Source organism: Tyto alba, unplaced genomic scaffold (genome assembly GCF_018691265.1).
Source record: "Tyto alba isolate M040663 unplaced genomic scaffold, T.alba_DEE_v4.0 Super-Scaffold_29, whole genome shotgun sequence".
NCBI classification, from domain to species: domain Eukaryota; kingdom Metazoa; phylum Chordata; class Aves; order Strigiformes; family Tytonidae; genus Tyto; species Tyto alba.
The window spans coordinates 4,114,449-4,135,432 of NW_024881303.1; the positions used below are offsets into that span (position 1 = coordinate 4,114,449).

The window sequence follows — 20,984 nt, forward strand, 5'->3', positions numbered from 1 at the left end:
TGAAACCACAAATATTTATTTTTAATGAAAAAATACTTAAAGTGTGCCACAGTGTCCATATATTCATTTGAATAGTAGTACAAAGATATGTATTTCTGAGAAAAAGTCTTAACACTGTAGAAAATAAATGTGGTTCTTAAATTATGTCAAAAGAAACCAGTAAAAAAGTAATGTTTTATACACTGGAATAAAATGAAACAATTAGAGATAATAATAAATTATAATTACAGTATTTCAAATATTTGCTTCATGCTTTTTTCAGCATTAGTTTCTAAATGTGTCACGTATAATACGCCCTCAGAAGCCAGCATTCAGAATGGTCTTTCAGTGGTACTGTGATAATAGGATGTGGAGCTGAATAAAGTCCTAGAAAAATGACACCACCGTTTGTTATTTACTGATACACAAAACATCAGAACATGGCAGTTTTAGGTTTGTATCTAACATATATTTTTGTTAATGGAAATTAATTTAGTGGTTTTTAATCAACTAATCGTTTATACTTTAATGAACTAAACAGCAATTATGGTCATTAACAAGTATGTCACCCAAGCACACTGCACAACCGTGCTTACGGGATGCTACACATTGCATTGGCTTTTTATACAGTCAAGGTTAACAAGAATTTGGAATCATTTCAGGTCTAATTAAGCACTGCAAAACGTTTAAAACTATAAAGTGCTTCTCAATATAAATCATTTTTGCTCTTTAGAAATACGAAAAAATCCAAACATGCACTTAAACCTGAAACCTCCATGCCATATATACTGCAGTTTAACAGTAAAACATCCGTTTTGTGCCATTTGTTTTAAAATTTCCTGTCCCATCCCGCCCCATCCCCAGTCAAAAATTCAAATAGTGTCTAAATTGGATTTGTCAGTATCTTCTTGGTCGTGTTTGTACATGAAGGTTAGAAGGAAAAGAGCAATATCCAGAGATGACCAATAGGCAGTGTGTGATGTGACTGCGGACCAGTATCTGCTTTCCACGAGACCTTCCCTGAGCTCGAAATCAATCCTGTGCTCCAGTTCCACTAGAAATTGAACAAGAAACAAAAAACACTGTTAGTGTTATCCGGCAGCAGAGGAAAAAACACGGGTGTGTTTTTCCATCAGCTTTGTGCTTTGATTCTACTTGTATATAAAACACACATAGTTTCTCTGTGCTTACATTTAACAGTACACTCATCTAAATCAACTGTGATTTTTAATATTACGTACATACATTTGATGCACATGTATTTAGCACAAATCTGACCTAGGAGTGGTGCTTAGTTCAGGAAAAAAAAGAAACTAAACCTAAAGCTTGGATAAAGCTGGCACTTTTTTAAGCAGCTGTTTTCCTTATAGTAACTACATAAATAAATTTATTTATACTCCTTATAATAACTACACAGAAGCATGCAGCAAATGCTGAAGCCCCATTAGAAAACACTGACTTTCAGAAGGTGGATGCTCAGAACTTTCTGAAACAAATGGACTTCTTGCATCTTTAGTGGAGACTACACCCAATATTACAAGCCCTTTCTGAAAACCAGTCATCCCTACGCAGCACTAGCCCTTTTAATTTCCAGATTACTCCAACTATATTTCAGCAGTTATCCTTTCATTTCAATGGCTGCTTTGATTAATACCACATTCAAAGCAATTTTCACTGCATGTTTAACTGGGCCAATGGCTAACCTATTGTTAAGGCACTTTAGTGGTTAGAAAAATCTCTACAAGGAGCAACAGAATAAAAAGGACGAAACTAAAAGCCTGCTCAGCTACAAAAGCCAAAACCCCATATTGAGTAAAAAATGCAGCCATTTATCAAAGCCAGTTTCAAGGAATTTTAATTCTTGGCTCGAAGAGCAAATAAAGGGAGCATCGCAGAGGCGCTGCCCCCGCTGTCACGGCGCAGCAGCACTCGGGGAACGACGTGCCCCCCCCTCTTTCCACAGGAGCATTGCCCCGCTTCGCAAACGCAGCGAGGAGGGGGAGGCAGAGCCTTCGAACACCAGGAGGCAACTGCAGCCCTTTCCAGTAAGACGTGTATATTAAAAAAATAAAATAATAAAAAAAAAAAAAACAAAACCCAAAACCCAAAACACCCACCCCCCCCCAGTCGCTCTGCAGGAAGGACGCCCCGAATGACTCTGTCTCCCTCTGACGAGAGGCCGTTACAGGAGCTTGGGTGGCAGCCAACCCCCCACCACAAGCCGAGCGGCCGCCCTCTCAGAAGCAAATACTTTGGCCCTGGATTGCATCATTCAGCTCGCAGCCTCGCCGGCCTCTGCTCCACGTTCTCCTTCTATGGAGCAGGGACGGGCTTTCAGCAAAGAGGGACGCGGGAATCGTGCAGAAGGCCCTGGACGTGCCAACCCCCCCCCTCCCTCCCCCGGAAAGGATCTCATCGGCCGCTCCACAACAGTCACTGTCATGCCATTCTCTTTTCCTCACGTTTAAAACAAAGTCTCTGTCCTCAGATACTGACTTCGACAGATTATCTGTTGAAATTAGCAGCGATGAACGGAGAGCAGTGTATCATGTGAATGCTATCACAGGATATAACATACTTGTGACTACTTAGATTGCAAAAACCCCCCCTGCCTTGCAACAGTGCCAATGAGCAGTTTAGAAATAATATCAAGTATGAATTTCTATAAAAGCAGTACCTATACTTTTCCAAAAAAACACCCAGCTGCTAAAATTTCACTTTCTGTTCTGGGGGGTTCAGATCAGGACAAGGGCAGCTTCTGTTTCCAGTCACGCATGCCTTTAAATCCAGATTGCTTCAGAATTGCAAAGGTATGGAGAAATCTAAATAAATCCATTTTATGATAAATGGTGAGTGGGATTCTCTGCAGCAATTTTATTGCTTTTCCTAGAGGGACTCTAGGAACTACCAATATGCAGATCTCATTAGCCAAAACTCATACATGCATATATGTGTGCACATGGTGTACATATAAGTGCAAACATGTATACAGATAAGCCTCCTTTAAGAGGAAAATAATAGATTAAAGGAAGAACGACGAGTCAGTCCTTGGACAGTCTTAAGAGATTCAAAAAGCAGGAATGGATTCAATATTTATCGCTTTAGAGCACACCAACAAAATTAAATAGTGGCATATGTTATGGTATTTCCAGCCTCCCACAACACGCAGATGCAGCCCACCAAAGGTCTTGTTTCCACGGGGTTTGTAAGGTGGACTCGTCACTAACCTATGGGTTCAAGAAAGCCTGAGCTGCTGTGCGATAAAGGCGGCGTCCCAACAGTTGTGGCCTTCTTGTCGTCCCCCTCGGCTCCCTCCTTCCCCGTCTCAAGTGTCTGTGGGGTGGTTGTACTCGATCGACCAAATCTTGAAAAAAGCATCCCGCCAAGGCCCTTCCCAATACTTGCAGCTCCTGCATTCAGCACAGAGAAAAAACAAAAACAAAAACAACCCCCCCAAAACTAAGCACAAGGGCAGCTAAATCAAACTGCAAATTAAAATCACTGTAGCACCCATCAATTAGAGTTAAGTGACAGATGAAGGAACACACTATTCATGCTTTTCTAGGGCGGGAACAGCTTATCTGGTTTAAGTATACACTGTTTATCGTGAGACTAATCTAGTGTAGAAGCAAAGGCTATAATTTGGAAACTGTAGTTAGGGGAACAAAAATACATGAGAACACTTCTGCAGCAAGAAATCTGGTACTTTTACAGATATGTTGTAATTCCTCTTCCATAAAAACTCTAAGACAAAAGTGCTTTGTAGCAATGCTAGTACCTTCTGCACATAAAAATCCCATCAGAACATTTACAATATTCCTCTCGTTAAGGGTCCTTATGTTGGCATCACCCTTACAGACATTTAGAAATGCTCTATCATCCTATAAAAGGACAATTTTGGTTGCTCAGGAAGAGGGTTGTAGAAGTTAAGAACAGATATGTGGTGTTTTCTCCTGACTTTGCTGCCACCTTATGGACAGGACATTAAAGCTACTATAGTAACAGAAAAAGCAACCCTGCTTTGAAATACCACATTCTTTCTACTTAAGGACTTTAAACTGCTTTCATATACTTCACTTATTTGATTGGGAAGATTCTTGGCACTAGCCTTCTTCCAAATCCCACATAGAGAGCTAAAGAAAAGCCTTGAGTCAACAAAAACTGCAAGTGCGTGCTCAAATATAAGCTCCAGGGAAAGTGAATTTAAGCTCACTTAAACCAGGGCTTATTTTGAATCAGAAAGCCAGAAGAGGACAGACTTTATATTAAAACAGCCTGAATTTCCTATTGTAAAATCATGAGTTAAATGCAACTGTAATAGCTTACATAGAGTGATTTTTCTCCTATTTGCCAATACCACAAAATGTAGACATAGAACAAGCTTTTTTTTTTTTTTTTTCCCCCATGAAGTAGAGTGGAAACTATTAAATCACCAGGATGTTACCTCAATAAGGCAGACAACAATAAGGCAGCAATAGCCTAAACTCCCTAACCCACATCCTCTCCCCGCAAGCCTTGACTCTAGTGTATGTAAACTGTCTTTTTGTCAAAGTAAACTTCAGCTGGGATTAAAACAAGCCACACACCTACACAGAACAAGCTGAAACAGCCGGGAATAGTTTGCTTACAGTTGCACCTCAAACACCACCCCACTGAGCAGTGAAGCTCTACAAAAGGGTCCTATATATAAAACAAAGGACATAAAGCACAATTACCTAATATACTCGCTTTGCCAATGTTTGTGATAGACTCCCCGTAGTGGCGTCGAACCATGACTGGTGAAGTAGTTGGGCTTGGTACAGTTGAAACACTTTCGCTATCCGTGACTGAGGTAGGTTCTTTTGTCGGGTTGAGAAAACTTGGCTTCATGTGCTCATAAGGTAGAGGGTTTGCAGTGTTGTACCAGTGGATCTGGACAGGCGAAATGTTGCTGTAGTGCTTCAGAATTAAAGGTTCTAATCTATAGGCCTGCAGAAGTAATTCAGAAAAGAAAGCCCTGAGTGTCAAGACTGAAAAATCACATTCCCTTCCCATACAGTGTCCTCTCCAACCTCAAATCCAAAATATGTGTAGCGAGTGAAGCCTAGAAAGTGACAGAATTGTGGAGTTATGTTCTGGTTCACTTTTATTTTCACAGCCTGGAAAACGTATTAGCTGCCCTGTTGCTTGTGCATTCATTTTTGCACATTTCTCTGTGACACTTCTACTACATGTTGTTACAAACGCACAAGTTACTGCTAACAGGTATTTGTTATTATGCATTGACTGAGCAAACTCTATATACAGTTAAGCTTATACTGCACAACACAACAGAGAGGGAGGAACTGGATATGTAAACATTTTGTTTGATGACTCTTCATTGATCCCTGTGCATACCATGAATTGATGTGCTTATTTAAAAAAAAAAAAAAATTTCTATTGATTCTCTATTTTTCTTTGTTTATTTAGATATAGAAAAGCATTCTGCACTTCTTTATCTTAAGACTAAGTAAAGTTACTATTTGCAGAGTGGGACCACAGATTGCAGCCTGACCAATCACCCTAAATGTCTCAGGGAAATTCTGGTTTTGGAGTAGCTGGAGCTGAACAAGAACTTAAGACAAGCAGAACCAGCATGTTTGGACTGAAGTCTGAGTATACTCAGATTCAGGTAGAGTTTAAACACAAACGTATCCCCAAATTACTATTCTACAGTAAGCGTGAAATCCCAAATCAAGCTTGCATCAAAGAAGTTGCCAAGGCGATACAGATCAAAGGCCCTTGGTCAGACAAACAGAGTGGAGCTATACCGATATTGCCCTCCCAAGTACTATCCCACCCTCTAACAATCTGTCACTCTCGACCCCTCGGGGAAAAACAAAAAAACCAAACAATGGTTTTGTTTTTCTACAGTATCTTGTAAACTGCTTGTGAAGCCTTTAAGAGCAGTAGTATCTTTGGGCAGATGATGTTTAATGGAAGTCAGTAAGTTAAACACAAGTTGGAACTTGACTGAGAAGGCTTACTTCTTATGTCTCTGCAAAAAAAAGAAAAAGCAGAGTAATCTTGAATCTTATGCTTATTAATATGAAAAGAGACGCAAAGTATATGGTATTTAAGGCAATTACTTGTAGGCACTGTTATTCTACAGTTACAAAAAACAAGACATTGTACAATATTCATTAACAAATAGTCCTGTGCTGGAACATACTTGCGTTGATTCACATGCTTTGAAGTTAACATCATCACACAGCTGATGCTTAAAAATAGTCAAGGTAAAAGCTTGCAACTGCAATTAAAACTCACCACTGGATCTGTTGGATGAAAAATATTTAGTAAGCGGTTACAAATTGTTCTGGGCAGAATATGGTCTTGACTACCGCTGTTTCCTGGACGGATGCCACGCAATGCCAAAAACACTGCTAATGGAGATCCCATACAGAAGAAATTCTCAACCTAAGGAGAGATTTCATCCACATTAATAAGGATGGAAATAATGCTTTCCAACATGGCTTGGATTTGACTTCTCTCTTTCAATTGATTTCTCAGTTTCAACCAAGGGACTCATATAGTATTAGTAAATCAAAATGAGGAAGACCACTATAACCTTCATGGTATAGTATGTATGTTAAGTTTCCCATTTCCCTTAGCTGTGAGAAGAGAGTTAGATGTTTTGGTGTTACATAGCTAGAAAGCTGAAAAACAAGGCGGATATTTGGACTGAAAGAGATCCACCAACACTGGAAAGGCTGGAGCAAGAAGAATTTAGAAGACACTACGGAAATGTGATGAGTTTCACAAGACCTAAGTCTGATTTCTCATGAAACTTCCCAAAGCTTACCACACCTCCTTAATCTTACCCTAACCAAGTATTTAATGATTTGTTTTGCTACACACACCCACTGAGGAAATAGAAATGCAAGCTACACTGAGTATCAGAGACTTACGGTAGTCACACACATACAGGCTGGTGTTACGTACAACCTCTTAAAAGCCCCTAATGTTAAATGATCAGAATGGTGCTTGTCTGAAGCACCACCACGTCACACATGAGGAACCCCTACCCAGGAACAGGTACAGCACACCGAGCGACTCTGTGGGCTACTCCCACATCATCCCAAGCTACTGTGACCTTGCTCTACTAAAAGGACTGCCTCTAACACCGAGAGGCAATTGAGTAAACCTGAACTGCAAGTGCTAACCCATCTGACAAAGGTCCCTGAACATGCATCAGGGGTAATGACTTCTGGTCACTACCAACCTGGGCTGGGATTCAACAGTGACCTAGAGGTGAATGGCTTCGTATCCCATTGCCAATCCCCAGACACTGTCTCCTAGAAACATCAGATGTAAAACCCTGTAGTCAAAAATTCTTCCTAAGTCAAAGTTACTTTTTAACCTTTAGAGTATTTTCTTATATGAAAAATTAATTTTACCCTTATCAGACCTTTGTTGCAACTTTCCCAATAGCAGTGCCCAGTTTGCAGGTCACTAAAACTGAGCAACTCCTAGTGTGCTGCTACTCAACCAGCAACCGAAATCACTGTGCTCTTGCTAAGTGCATGTGGAGGATGCTTGGATTCCCATGTGCCTTCGCTATATGTCAGTGCATGGAGCGAGGGCGTAGAAATAATGGGTCTGTTTCATCTATCAGATTCCAGCACTGCACAAAACATTCCTCCTCCTCTGACTTGGCACTGGTACCCCACCTCTTCCTTCCAAATGAATGTGCAAGTCCCAATTCAATAGGAAAAAAAAAAAAAAATCTAGGTCTTCAGCAGAACTATTTAATGTCATATGCTGCAAAGCACTGCTTTGTCATCTCTACTGTCACTCTAGGCTAGCGCAACACTGCTTTCCCTTCTTATAATCAAGCTTTACACAGACCCTTACATTTTTGCAGTTTGGACAAAAAGCTTTCACATCTTCAAATACAATAGAAACAGATATTCACAGTGCAATCCTTTAAACTGAGTAAGTAACCTTTAACCCTGTCCTTCTCATATTGCTGTATTGAGCACCTGGAGTAAATAATTATGGTCTTTCCGCTTCAGAAAGAAATCAGAAAGTGGCTGCCAGCTTACACTTGCTAGCAGGTGCTTAGAAGACGTTTTCATGAATTCACCTTAGGCAAGCACAGACCAGGCAAAAATCTCAAAAGGCAGACAGTTTCAGTGGTTACATGGTGCATGGCTTTTGTTCCATCATCTCTATTGATAAACACAAGATTAACAGTGTTCACAGACAGAAGTTTTTTTTCTTGGAGGGCTGTTCTTTGCTGTGTATTTTCTTACACGCAGAAGCCTTTCAACACTGTGTTCCAGCTCTGGAAGTGCTTACAAAGTACCAACTGGTGGGTACCTTAATGGGTGGCACCAGACCAATACCAAAGCAGTGAACGCTAAAAATCAAAAGTAAGTCTTCCAAAAATAAAGTCCTTTAAATTGCAGCCATTAGACTCACGGCACTGCTGCGAAGTGGCTGAAAAGAAGACTACCATGCAATGAAACCTACTGGGAATAGAGAACTAAAATCTTTCTAGAAAACATTTATTCATTTTGGTGTTTCTCCTAGAAACAGGCGTAGGGCACTTCACATATATGCCTGTGAATGTTTAACAACAGAGAAGACATGTTTAAGAACGTGACCTTTCAGGATAGCACTTTTCTTCTGGTTATGATTCATAAACAGAAGACTTAATGAATTTATTTGTATTTTAAGCAAAAGCTGAGCCAAATAGTCATCCATTCTACTTAGCAGTGCAGTATTTTCAGAATTTAAAAAAAAAAAGAAAAGAAAAAGCTGAATGAGCCAACAGAAGTGAGGCAGTGCAGCTCTTTTGTGCATAGGCGAGTGTGGGGGGACGAATGAATGTTGCTTAGTGGTGATGTTAAAACAGAAGACACAGAAGGTGATTACAGTTTATGTTTCTGTGCTGCTTTTCAGCCTGGAGGATCCCAAACATCCTCCCAGAGTGAGGAAATACAGACTTCTGCAGCAGCCTCTACCCATCCCTGCACCCAGGAACGTTCTGCAGCCTTAGCAGACAAAGGCAGCAGAGACATACCAGTATTACATGGGGAATTTAACTGGGCAGTTGTGTGTTGAACTACTACAGCACATTTCTGCATTCAGTTTAAAGGTTTTCTCCTCCCAGGTACAGCTGCACGTCAGCATCCCATTAAGCTCTCAGTTCTCATACCTGTGGTAAATCACTAGTATCTTATAAATAGTTTGTGACAGCTGTTATCAACATTGACATCACTGTCAGATGATGCTACATAGAAACCACAAGGTCAAGTACAAGCTGGAGCTTCTTCCAGAAGAGTTTCTGTAACCCTGGGTGAATGAGAAGTGCTAAGGAATCCTGAAGCACATTGACAAGTCCAGGTTTAAATTAATTTTCACCTCAGTACTAGGGAGCAACTGAGGTACATCCTGCCCTCCTGTTTCCTACTGTGATTGAAAAATCATCCTACAATATAGTTATTTGCAGGCACCAGAGGCATAAAGAGGTAGGTATCGCACCATTCCCCATGTTTTCATGCTCCTTTAGCCTTTAACTCTGATTCCTCTTACACAGCTGGTGGGGAGAAGGCTATGCTTCTAAGCTTTACATTTACAATGGGGAGTTGGCTTTGCTTTTAACCCACGCAGGTCCTAATGATTTAGCAGTTTATTCAGTTGTGCCATGTGAGGAGAAGTAGAGGAGAAAGACCCATAAAGATACCTCACCCTCAAGTTCTCATTCTGGTGGCTTGTCCAGTATGTTATTAGAGTACAAGATACTCTATATCTTCAAGGTTGTTTGTTTTTTTTTTTTCAAAAGGTCAGTTAAACACAGATCGTTTCCTCTAATCTTAAATACCAGCTAAGTTAGATGGTGTATTTAGTCTTACACTTGTCTTGCCAAAAGCTACTTTTGTGCTTCTTCAACATCAAGCAAGCTTAACTCCAATAATGTAGGACTAATGACTTTCATCCTGGGAAGCTTTATTTGTTTCAGTCCATAAAAGAGGCAACACATTGAGAGTGGCTAGCTTTTTTCATTACAGCTGTATGTGCCTGTTTTGTCATGTAATACAGCCTAAGGAGATCAGTGGCCAAAGTCTCCTGTGCTTCACAGACCAAAGTAATTTGTGGATCAACCACTTGTAGTTAGTAGCAACTCATGATCAAGCCAGGGCTCTGGTCTGCCATGAAGAGCCAAGGTGCTGACAGTTGGTACCTACAAAGCAGTTCTCTTTCAACAAGCTAGTCACCCTCAGTAAGCTGGCCTGGCCTGGCGATCAGCAATGACCTTTCAATGACATCCTGTTGAAATCCTCCCTTGGCAGAAGCACTTTGTCATCGTGTTTATGGAAAGCCTCTCTCTTCCCCTGGAGCTCTGTCTCGGGCACAGTACTCGAGCAATGGGAATCACTAGTATAAAGCTTCACAGAAACAAACACCTTCCTTTCAGTAAGGGTAAGAAAAAGGATGTACTGCAGTGGAAAATTACACAGTAGTAATTTGTATTGATATAGACCTCTTTTATTCCCTCTTTCTTTCCTCCTCCCTCTAAAAAGCATGTGTTCAAGAAATACTCAGCTTAAACATGACTGAACGAAGAATAATCTTTCACAGAGCTGGAGGAGTATCAGTCTGATTCCAGCTTCCTTGATGGTAGAGATAATAGCACGATACATGCTTTTAAGCAGTGATGAAAAGGAGGCAGCTATGACAAATTGAATTATGGTTAGTTTCCTCTTTTTTATGGCTCAAGGTTGACCTTGGCTTCTAGAAGTCCCTCTGAACTCAGAAGGAAAGATAAATGGCAAGTTAAGAAACAATAATCTATTTTGTTCTCATCTATCATGTCACATTTTTATGGTTTAATATTGCAGGATATAGTTGAGCAACTAGAAAGTGTTGCACATCTCATCAAGCAGCTAGAAAATGCCTTTTCCCAGTGATAAATTCTAGCAATTTGTACAGCTGATTAGCAAGCAATCTATTTCATGACACTAAAAGTAACTTGTGCTAACTGTCAGACCAGAATAATTTGGAAGGAAACAGGTTGTCCAGAGCAGCTGTGGCTGCCCCCTCCCTGGAAGGGTTCAAGGCCAGGTTGGACGGGGCTGGGAGCCCCCTGGGCTGGGGGAAGGGGGCCCTGCCTGGGGCAGGGGGGTTTGGATTAGATGATCTTTAGGGTCTCTTCCAACGCAAACCATTCCGTGATTCTATAAAATCAACTGCTGGAGGAAATTCAATCAGATTTGCTCAGAGATGTGACATGTTAGAAGTAGTCCCCAGGGAAAATGGATTAGTCAATAAAGTAGAAGTGAAATTGTTTAAGAGACATAATTAATGTAATTTGCCAAACAGCTTTTACCTTCCCACATAGTTGTACACGTGGGTGTAATATATATACAGGTTTACATATAAATACATATATTTGTAATAAATAGTAACATATTAGTACAGTAACATTTTTACACACACGTACACACACTTCAAACAATACATTAAAATTATTCTACCAACATCATGTCTAGGGACATAGAAGAAAAGTAAGTAGAATAACTGATATTGCAGGTGTATTTTTACAGCAAGTAGAACATTCAGTAAAAACCTCTCAAACATACATACCTTAAATTTTAAGACAGGTGGTTTTGATATGGTGCATGTCTTTAACTCTTGTAACCTCTCTTCTATCTCTCTCAACCTAGAAAACAGAGATCTTTCTGAGATCCAATAAAAAAATGTAGCCTTAACCTTTCTGATCCAAACAGGCATTTCTGTGGGGTCCAACAGTTTTGTCTGTTGGGAAAAGAGAGTGATGGCATCAGTATTTCTTGGAGGCAGTTCAATTAATTAAGAATCAAAGTACATGAGTTCCTGTTTCTCTGACCACAGAAAGAATCAATCAAGACACGACAGTTTCCTTGTTTACCACCCCAAGCATCTGCTCACCCTCCTTCTTCAGGAGTAGGTGACTCACCTCATGTTTCCTTGTTGTTTTTGCAGCAAGTCACCTGGTTTGTTTCGTTTTGTTTGAAAAAAAAATAAAAAAAAAAAACAACCTGCCAAAGCCACAGGAAACTCTAAGGCCCAAGCATTACAGAGGTCTGCATTGTGGTGGAGTATCTGGAGGACAGTGTGCCACCCTTTCAACTATCATTAAAAATGGTTGTTCACCTGTTCTTCTAGTTAGCCTGAATTTAAAAAGCTGCTACAATATAAAGCACTCGTATGGACTGGTAAAACTGTCCCCAAGCCCAACACCAGAAAGTTATGCCCTCTTCAGAGCAGGAAAACACCATCTCCTCAAGTTCCACAAAAGCATTACGTAAACAAATATGTTAAGCTTAGTCTCCGCAATCCTGATTGGAAAGAAGCAAGTCGGGAGCTAAAACTCAAGTAAGTTTGTATGCTTTAACGAACGTGATTCAGTCTTAAAAAAGGAAGGTATGCAGAATTCTTGACTCTTGCAAACTGTTGTTTCCAATACACAACCTCACATGCTGTATGTTATTCCACAATGTAGAATATTTACGCTTGCTATGACACACACTACTCAGGCATAAGCATTTCCAGAAATCCACTGTGTGTCTGCCAACCTCACAACACTAGAAATCCACAAGTTACAGGATGTCAGTAATGTATTTTCTGTCATTTCAGACTCAATTGCACTAAGATGGCTCACAAAATGAGGAGCTACTCTATCTATACAGAAGCACCAGTGTCAAATGACACTTGGGTTAGAGTGGATGCAACCTGAGGCACTTCAGAGGATGCTCAAGGAGCTGGAGTGTGAGTGTGAAAATGGCAATTTTTCCCTGATCATATGCTAGTGAGATGCCTGAAGGGTCATCTTACCACTGGGCAACTTCATTAGGTTTCTTACTTCCCTTCTCTCAGAAAGATTACACTTTATTCAGTCTTGCAGCTGATAGAGATGTCCTGTACCAATCCCTAATTACACACATACTGATTTCAGGCACTGCAGGAGCTCTGATGCTACATTAATGCTTCCAAAGCACTGCCAATACTAAGATAGGTTTGAAGAAGGAACCAAAAGAACTGTGATCATGATTTATCCTCACTTCTCACTGGAAAGCTAGTACTATTAGATTCTGTATCTATTGGTGTTTCATAGCACTTCAATATCCAGGTTAAGACAGGGAAGTCACCTGAACACCGTGGAGACATCACAATGATCTGCAAGGTCCTCTAACACTGAGAATCCCTACCAACACTTGCAAGGTGCTGAAACCAAGATCCTGTTTGTTACAGTGGGCAGTGCTGCTTTGCACTCCAAACAGCATGAACATTTCTAGGTGGCAGCAGGAAGGAGCTAGTAAACGATCCACAGCAGAGTAGCAACCCCGTAAGACCAATCACAGCAATTACAACATCTTTATCCAGCTGGTGGAGCCCAATTTCCAAGCTGAGCCTAGGATAAAACTTCTAATTTTCCTCTAGAAACTCAGGAATTTCACTGCTCACGTTCTGCTCAGTGTTACAGCTCACTGTCCACCTGCAAGCTACTTTGTTGTGTTTCTCCTCAAGCTTCTGGAGGGCTACTGGCCTGACCTCCTTTCTATCTGGCTATGATCTGCTCCCAGTGCACCTGGTCAGTGATCAGTAGCTAGCTGCTTGGTTCTGGTACAGCCTGTAGGATGTGGATTTAGAGCTCCTATTAGCAGTGCCAGCTCCCTGTGCCTGCTCAGTCCCCTGTTCAGCATATCCCACTGCCATTCAGCACCAGTAGAAGAACATCAGCCACAAAAGATAACAGCCACGGTGGGTTCTGGAAACACTCAAAAGGCATCATCTAGTGATGTGGTGGTCTCCTTTAATAACAAGTGGATTCATTACCGTTGTTTAGTTATGAAAAGTTCTTCAAGTAAACGTTGCTCCTCATAGCTCATCCAACGGTCTTCAAGCTCCTCCTCTTCCTTCTGCAGCAGCTGTTCGTAAAGCCTGACTGGGTTCCAGCCAGTCATGATGTCGTAGGTGATGACGCAGCCCAGCGAGTGGGACACAATCGAGACCTTCCCTCCTTTCTCCTCAAACTCTGGATTCCGGGAGCAGAAGAGCGTGTATAGCCGGTTCAGCTCCTGCTGCAGCCCTTTCACCAGCTGTTTCAAGAGGGTAAGGAAAAAAAGTTTAGTATCAACATCTCATTACTCCTGTTCGCGTACTGCACTGACCAGCTTCTCGAGCATGCATTTAGGACGAGCATGATGGTCTGTTCACTTAAGCTGGAAAGATGAGCAAAATCTTATGGTCAGCAACAACAGCTTGGTTGACTGTCACTGACTCCAGTGGTTCATCTCTCCTCTCCTCCAGGCCCAGCAGCAACCACCCCACAGGACACGGGGTGACCCTAGAATGGCTACACTACACAGCCCAAGGCATTAAATGGAAATAAACCCTTAAATGACAGCTGTACTTAAAGCACTTAACGTCATCCTCTGAGGTGCACAACAGCAAGGGCACTTGATTTTCACTAGCAGTCCATCAGCACAACAGCAACTATTAATACAGCTGGATTTCCCCCAGTGCTTGTTTCTCTCCCTTTCCACAGCACTGAATGTTCCTCCTGCATCAGAGGTTCTGCTCCTCTTTTAACCTAAGGAGGCTGGTAGGAGCCTGAGCCACACATGATCCAGAATCAGCTCACTTCTCTGCCACAGGGTTGGCACATAACGCTAGACAAGTCATGCTCTCTCTTTTTCATTTATCAAAGTGAGAAACAGCATTCCTACCTCATTGCAGTGAACCGGGAAGATAAATGCACTAAAATGGATATGCTCAGATACTACAGTGACAGACTAAATGGGTTCTGGGTAAATATCCTCAAATTGCTTTTGGATCTTTGTAAAGCATATTTGAACTCATCAAGTCTTTGATTATTCTGCCCACTGCTTGGCTACAAGGAGATGCAGCTTTCTGTCCCACTTCCCCTCCTACCATACTGCACCCATTGTAATTTCTTCCAAAGGAATTAGACTGAAATGATGCTGCTAAAGAAAAAAAAGCCTCATGCATAAAAATGTTCGGATTCACAGAAAGTATTTTTTAGAGAGAAATGTTGAAAGTCATGATATTTAAGAACTAGACAATATAAAAAAGGCAGCTTTGCTTATGAAACTCAGCATGGTAACTGAGCAATGCTTCCAGGCTATGGCACAGAGGAGGACAAACAAGAAACTGCAAATCATTCCCTTGTTAACAACAGGAAATTAAAGCTACAGAACATATAATTTGAACATGATTTTTCAAGAGCCTGAATCATTACTGAATATAAATATGAGTGGTACTAGGACTGTCAGTGTTTGATACACATTTTACTGAGTGAGAATCCACACATCAAACCCTATGCCTAAAGGACTGTGAAATGATTAACAAAGCCTTGCAACAGCTTGGAGAAATAAATATAATAATACCCATTTTCAAGTATTTTTGACTGTGATGCTGCCTATTCTTGCATTTGGCTCTATACAGTCTTTGGGCACTACTTTCACACATGAACAAAGAGGCAGAGGTTTTAGCAAGAGTTGGAGCTGAAAATAGAAATCAGGACTAGCTTTGGCTGGCTAGCGTTTTCTCCATTTGAAAAGGTTTTGATTAAAACCCAGGATAAAATAGCAGAGATGTGTCGAAATCAAAGTGTTTTGGGATGCCTGCCAGGAGCTCAGTGAAATGAGGGAATGCTGATATCCAGCAGTTTGCGTGGCTGGCTGTTGTGGTACCCTCCAAGGGAGCCAACATACATCGTCCTGCCATCAGGGACCGCAGCAGGGAGCCCAGGACCCCCAGCCATATGGTAAGACACTCCTGGATGGAGTGCTGGCTTCAGGTTTCAGAGTTGGCAGTGTAAAAAATGCCAAGCAAACTAGTGCTGGACTCATCACAGCTTCCAGCATCCCTGTCAGTACAGCAGGGAGATGAGTAATGCCATCTTGTTTTGAGAAATCTTAAATAAGCTGTATTAATTTACCTCACTGTCCCCAGATTTTTTTCTGTGGTGGGAAGAGTAAGATGCACAACTACTCAACTGATTCCCTTAGTCTCTTGTTGCATAAAAGTTATCACTGCCAGTGTCCTGCCCAACTTGCTCAACAGCCCTGTACCCTACTCTCCTGTACCCTACTTCTGCACAGCCTATTTCCCTGGAAAAGCAGGTGTCTTCCAGGAAGAATGATATTATGTCAGTCTCCCCCACAGCCCATAGGCACAGAGTGGGTAAGTAATCTTATGGCATTTCATTACAAAGGTCTTGTTCTCCTGCAGTCTGGGGGCATAAAACAGAATATTTTTGGGAAGTCCTGGTTGGACACCAAGTCCAACCCTGGTTTTAACTGTGTTGCTCTTTAAAAACATGCTGATACCAAAAAGTTAGGCAAAAGCATGGAGAGCACCTAAGAAACTGTGCACGGATTTCCAAATAGCTGTGTATTTGGAAGTTTGCAGACCAGAAACTAAATCATCTGATCGAGATTGTTTCCAAACTCCCAATCACTGGTTACCTAACTTAATTGTAGAGTAGAAGGTCTGCTATAGTAAAGCCTCCAGATTTTCAGGCATTGCGAATGGTCTGGTTTCCTGCTATGACAAAACCAGAAGCACTCCACCTACAGGGAGCGCTTATGGATGTTTGTATCTTGCCAACAGTTCTGTATAAGTACTAAGATTAGAAGCAGAACCTTTTAGTATACAGTAAGGAGAAAACAAAAAAAAAGAAAGGAAAAGAAAAAGCATTTTCATTTTAAGTCCCAGCTAAAAAATTATTTGGTTAAACAGTATATGAAGTTAAGATAATATTGAATCCTGATTTGCTTTCTTAGTCTTAAAAAGCATACAACATTCTAACTTGTAGAAGAAAATCTTGGTTTGAAAAGGGCTTTAGTCCAGCAAGTGTAACATGAAGTGGTTTCAAATCTCTCTTGTACTTACAGTTTGATATATATGCTAACTCTCCATATAAAAATACCTGCTATAAACACCAATTGTCTTTACATTTGGTAAAATCAGTGACTTTTGATATTGGAATTAAACATGACAAATATAACTACCTACCAAATTTTATCACTCCTAAATGACATCATTATAAATAAAACCTACTTTAAGAGCTGCTTTATTTATTTTTTAATTTATTTTTTAACCACAGTTTGTCGTTTTCCTCACCCAGAGCTCACTGACAGCTTGTGCTCTCACTGTACCTACATCCAACGACTTCCCGATTAAGGGAGCCCTTTCCCTGCTGGTGTCCCTGGTGCTTCTGCCAACCCCAAGCCTCGCTGCCTGCCGCTCTATGGGATCTATTATGTGCTTAGGAAGCACCTGCTGTTTCTGTCTGAAAACAGGAAAGCAGGAATCATCCAGAAAAAAAAAAAAAAAATCCTGGAACAGTAGAATAGAACATGACCAGACCCTTCCCTCCCTCTCTTTTCCATCTCATCTCTCGTCTGCTCCCTCCCAGTTCCCAGCTTATTTTGGGGACCAGTGGGACTGAACATTCACAAAGCATCATTTCTCCAGCCCCTTCAGCAGTGCTGTTCTTTGGCAGCCACCTCCAGCAGGGCTTTCCGTGGGGCTTTCCCCCAAAAAAGGCTAGAGTTTCCTTGAGTTGCTGTCCAACCCGTATTATCATCACCTAAGGCTTCTCCCGCAGACTAAACAAGCTCAAATATTTCACAAAGGAGTAAATGTGGCAGCAATCAACTGAGTTGATTTTTTTTTTTTCTCCTGTGCAGCTGCTCCCACAAACCCTGCTTGCTACTCTGACTGCTAATGTGCTGGCTGCTTCGCTCTGCTCTGTTACCCTCAGCTCTTCCAGGAGAACCAGTGAAATGCAGCATGCTTACATGTCTGTTACTGAACAGATCAAACCACTGTAACAAAGGGAACACTTCCTATTTCTTCAAAAAATAGCCATATCAAAATCCCTTCCTCCCAGCTGACCTTTCTACCACAGCATTAGTTTAGCATCAGCCTGAGGACACTTCAATATCTGAAAGAAAGGTACAGAAAAGTCTTCCAGTGTTCCTATTTTCTTCCTCAGAAAAATCTTTTCTCCCTGTTCTGATTTTTAGGGAAAAATTTCCTAAGCACCTTTAGCAGATCAATTGTTTCAATGCAGGATTAAAATCCTACAAGCCTCAAAGATGCACTACTGCAAATACTCATAGGTGCCCAGAGAAAATGAAATACAAATAAAGCAGGACTTTGCAATGCCTGAAGCTTTTAATGCAGTCAAATTTCCAAGACTAATTTTATGGCAACTCATAATCAGGCACATGAAGCACTCGACAATTCTCAGGCTGGGGAGAGAGCCCTTACATACCATTACATTTTCAGACCTGCTCAATACCGACAGAAGCACAGGCACTTGAGACACAGCCTTTGATAGAGTTTGACAGAGAAGCACCCAAGAGATGGATGTGCTTTCTACACGTTCTAGTCTGGTCCTAAAAGGCAAGGGAGAGACTTGATTTCCAGCAGTCAAAGATCTCAGCAAAACAGGGTGAATGGAAAAAAAATGCCACTGGACAACTGAGCAGATGTGGTACACTGCTGTTTCTCTGTGAAGTTCTTCTGGGAACGTGTTTCATTTTTACTTCACGAGAAGGAGATTGATTACTAGTTGCCTGAAGCTCCCTTTATCAGCTGAAGTTTTGCCAATAAATCTTCCATGCAGGAAACTCAAGCCTGCAGGATCAAGTTGCTCAGAAGTCATCAGCTTATATTCTGACAAACTGAGGTTAAATGCTCTATGCCCTTCACAAACCAAATTAAAGGCAGAGTGAGGAATGCTCTTTCTGCACATTCACAGAGAGCCAGCATGACAGCTGTGCAATTCGAGGGGAAGCCAAAAACCAGACCGTCAAACAAGGAACGGGTTGCTGGACTTGATCAGGCCAAAAATTTCCACTGCTTTCCAGTTACGTGCCTGCCCGGCATATATGGCTTCCAAGAAGTGAAAAAAATAACAGCCCATTCCACCCAGTCAGGAATCCTGGTGGCAAGGGCATGTGTTTTTATAAAGATGAGACGGGAGTCTGAGGCAGAGGAGACACGCCACTCTCATCTCAGGCAGAAGAAGGAGCTGTGGCAAGGCTGGTAATAAAGGCAGAAGGATCATGTCTCTAATCACCTCTTGGGTATTGGGTAAGCCTGAACTGCTGGATCATGATGGGGAGCAAGTAACCGTGTAAGCAGTGAAACATCCAGAGCTGCCGTCTGCCTTGGCTGAAGCCCTTTTGCGCAGAACAGTAACAGCATCCTGTGCCGAGCTGGAAAAAACCAAACCTCTAAATCCCTGGTACCAGCATCCAAAACAGCTGTTCATTCCTCCTCTGACGCAAAAGAAGCCTTGCAAGACACCAGCATAAACAAGCATGCCTGTTGCTTGCAAAGCAGAAGGAAGTCGGCTGTGTGTATGGTGGACAAACACCCCCTGGAACCACACTAAGGAGATCCAGGCAGGAGGAAGAACTTCACCCCCCTGCACATTCTAGCGGGCAGATCGCTGGGGTTGAAGGGGTTTTTCAGTGCATGCCAAAAGTTCCAGGGTAGAAAATTACATTTTCCCCTCAATATCCAGGAAATGAGTCTTATTCAAGAAAACAAGGAGTACCAAACCCCTGCTGGCACCCTGAGCACCGAAGTAACGCAGAGCTTGTGCTGCTCTTGCTCAAACCTTCAATGACCCACTTGCTGCCAAAACTTTGATATAGCGCTTCAATCCCAACATCTTTGATCTGTCAAAGCCAACAAAAACACTTGCTCTCCTCTTGGGCTATGCTGATTGTCCTCTTCTGAGACTGCTCTCAGTTCTGACCACCCCCTTGCTGTAACTTTCAGAGGTCCTTTTTCTTTGCCATCTCCACAGGACCCTCAGCCACTGCACAATCTACCAAAATGAACAGCTTGAAGCCCAAGAGAAAAAAAATAAGGTTAGCTACATATGAAAAGGGAGTGCAGGAAACTTGACCTCTGCACCCCTCCAGCTTGAATAGCATGACTGTTTTTGTAGGCTTCGTGGGAAAGGAATTTTAAGGAGATCTGAAGAACTGAGTTATGCAAGCAGCTCCCTCCAAATGTCAAGAGGACTCTAGGAGAAAGTACAGACTCGTTTGAAATTCAGCAACCAGGCAATAAGAAGGTGTGTGAGCCAGCTGGAGGTAGAAGAAGGTCCTTAAAAGACAACAAAAGATTTGTAGCTCAAGGATTAATTGTAAAGGACCATGAAAGCAAAGACAAGGAGCGTTTGCTTCATGTGAACCAGGAGAACGTGCCAGCACACAAGGCAGAGATGGTGAGACTGTTGACCCTCCCGAATACAACAGTTGTCACACTTCCTGACGGCATCACTGATGTATGCCAGAAGAGTGTCACAACAACAGATGAGAGGCCAGAACAAGCTGCGTGAACAGACAGGAATGGCCACATGTCTTAGTGATGTTACAGAAAAAGGATCTGCCCAGACCCAAGTCTCTCTCTCAATGCCTGCCTCCACTGAAAACCAGAGTCTAACCCATTTCTAACCAAGTCACTTTGTTCAAGACTAAGTTTAGGTTCAGGCAAAACCAGTAACCAATCACTTCATAAAGTTGAGAATATATTCAAGTACAATCAAATGAATTAAGCAAGATATGAAAGTGCTGCCAAGCAGCTCCTTGACTGTAAGGTTCAACAGAATAAGCAAAACCAGTGTTGAAATAGTCTCAGCTAAACATTTCCTGCTTTGCATCCCTCTTGTTTTCAAACACACATAAAACAATTGCCTTTTACTGCTGAAAGGAGTGCATAGGAGAAGGACATTTCTATGGCAAAACCTCGTATCAAAGAGGGAAGAACGCTCTAGTAAAAGTTATTACTTGTCCTGAATTTCTAGAGTGTAGTCATTAATTCTCCTTTTTAATACGTGTACAACAGCAAACCATCAAGCCGTTACAAGGTGGACAGTGAAGTCTGCCCAAGGGAGCAATGCTAGCTTGGCTGCATGACACTGCATTCCCCCTGGCCTCCTA

General features: G+C 41.7%; 1 protein-coding gene across 2 annotated transcripts in view; it reads right to left on the bottom strand.

The window, feature by feature from the left end:
• The window catches only part of DDHD1 (DDHD domain containing 1), a 65,255-nt gene continuing 44,271 nt past the window's right edge, over positions 1–20,984 (bottom strand). For both annotated transcript variants that reach the window (XM_042799256.1, XM_042799255.1), the window contains 6 exons: positions 13,822–14,084; positions 11,590–11,665; positions 6,265–6,414; positions 4,695–4,947; positions 3,207–3,389; positions 1–1,033 (listed from right to left, as the gene is read on the bottom strand). In XM_042799256.1, the coding sequence (XP_042655190.1) occupies positions 852–1,033; positions 3,207–3,389; positions 4,695–4,947; positions 6,265–6,414; positions 11,590–11,665; positions 13,822–14,084 (1,107 nt within the window). In that variant the 3' untranslated portion in view covers positions 1–851. The remainder of the gene's footprint in view (positions 1,034–3,206; positions 3,390–4,694; positions 4,948–6,264; positions 6,415–11,589; positions 11,666–13,821; positions 14,085–20,984) is intronic.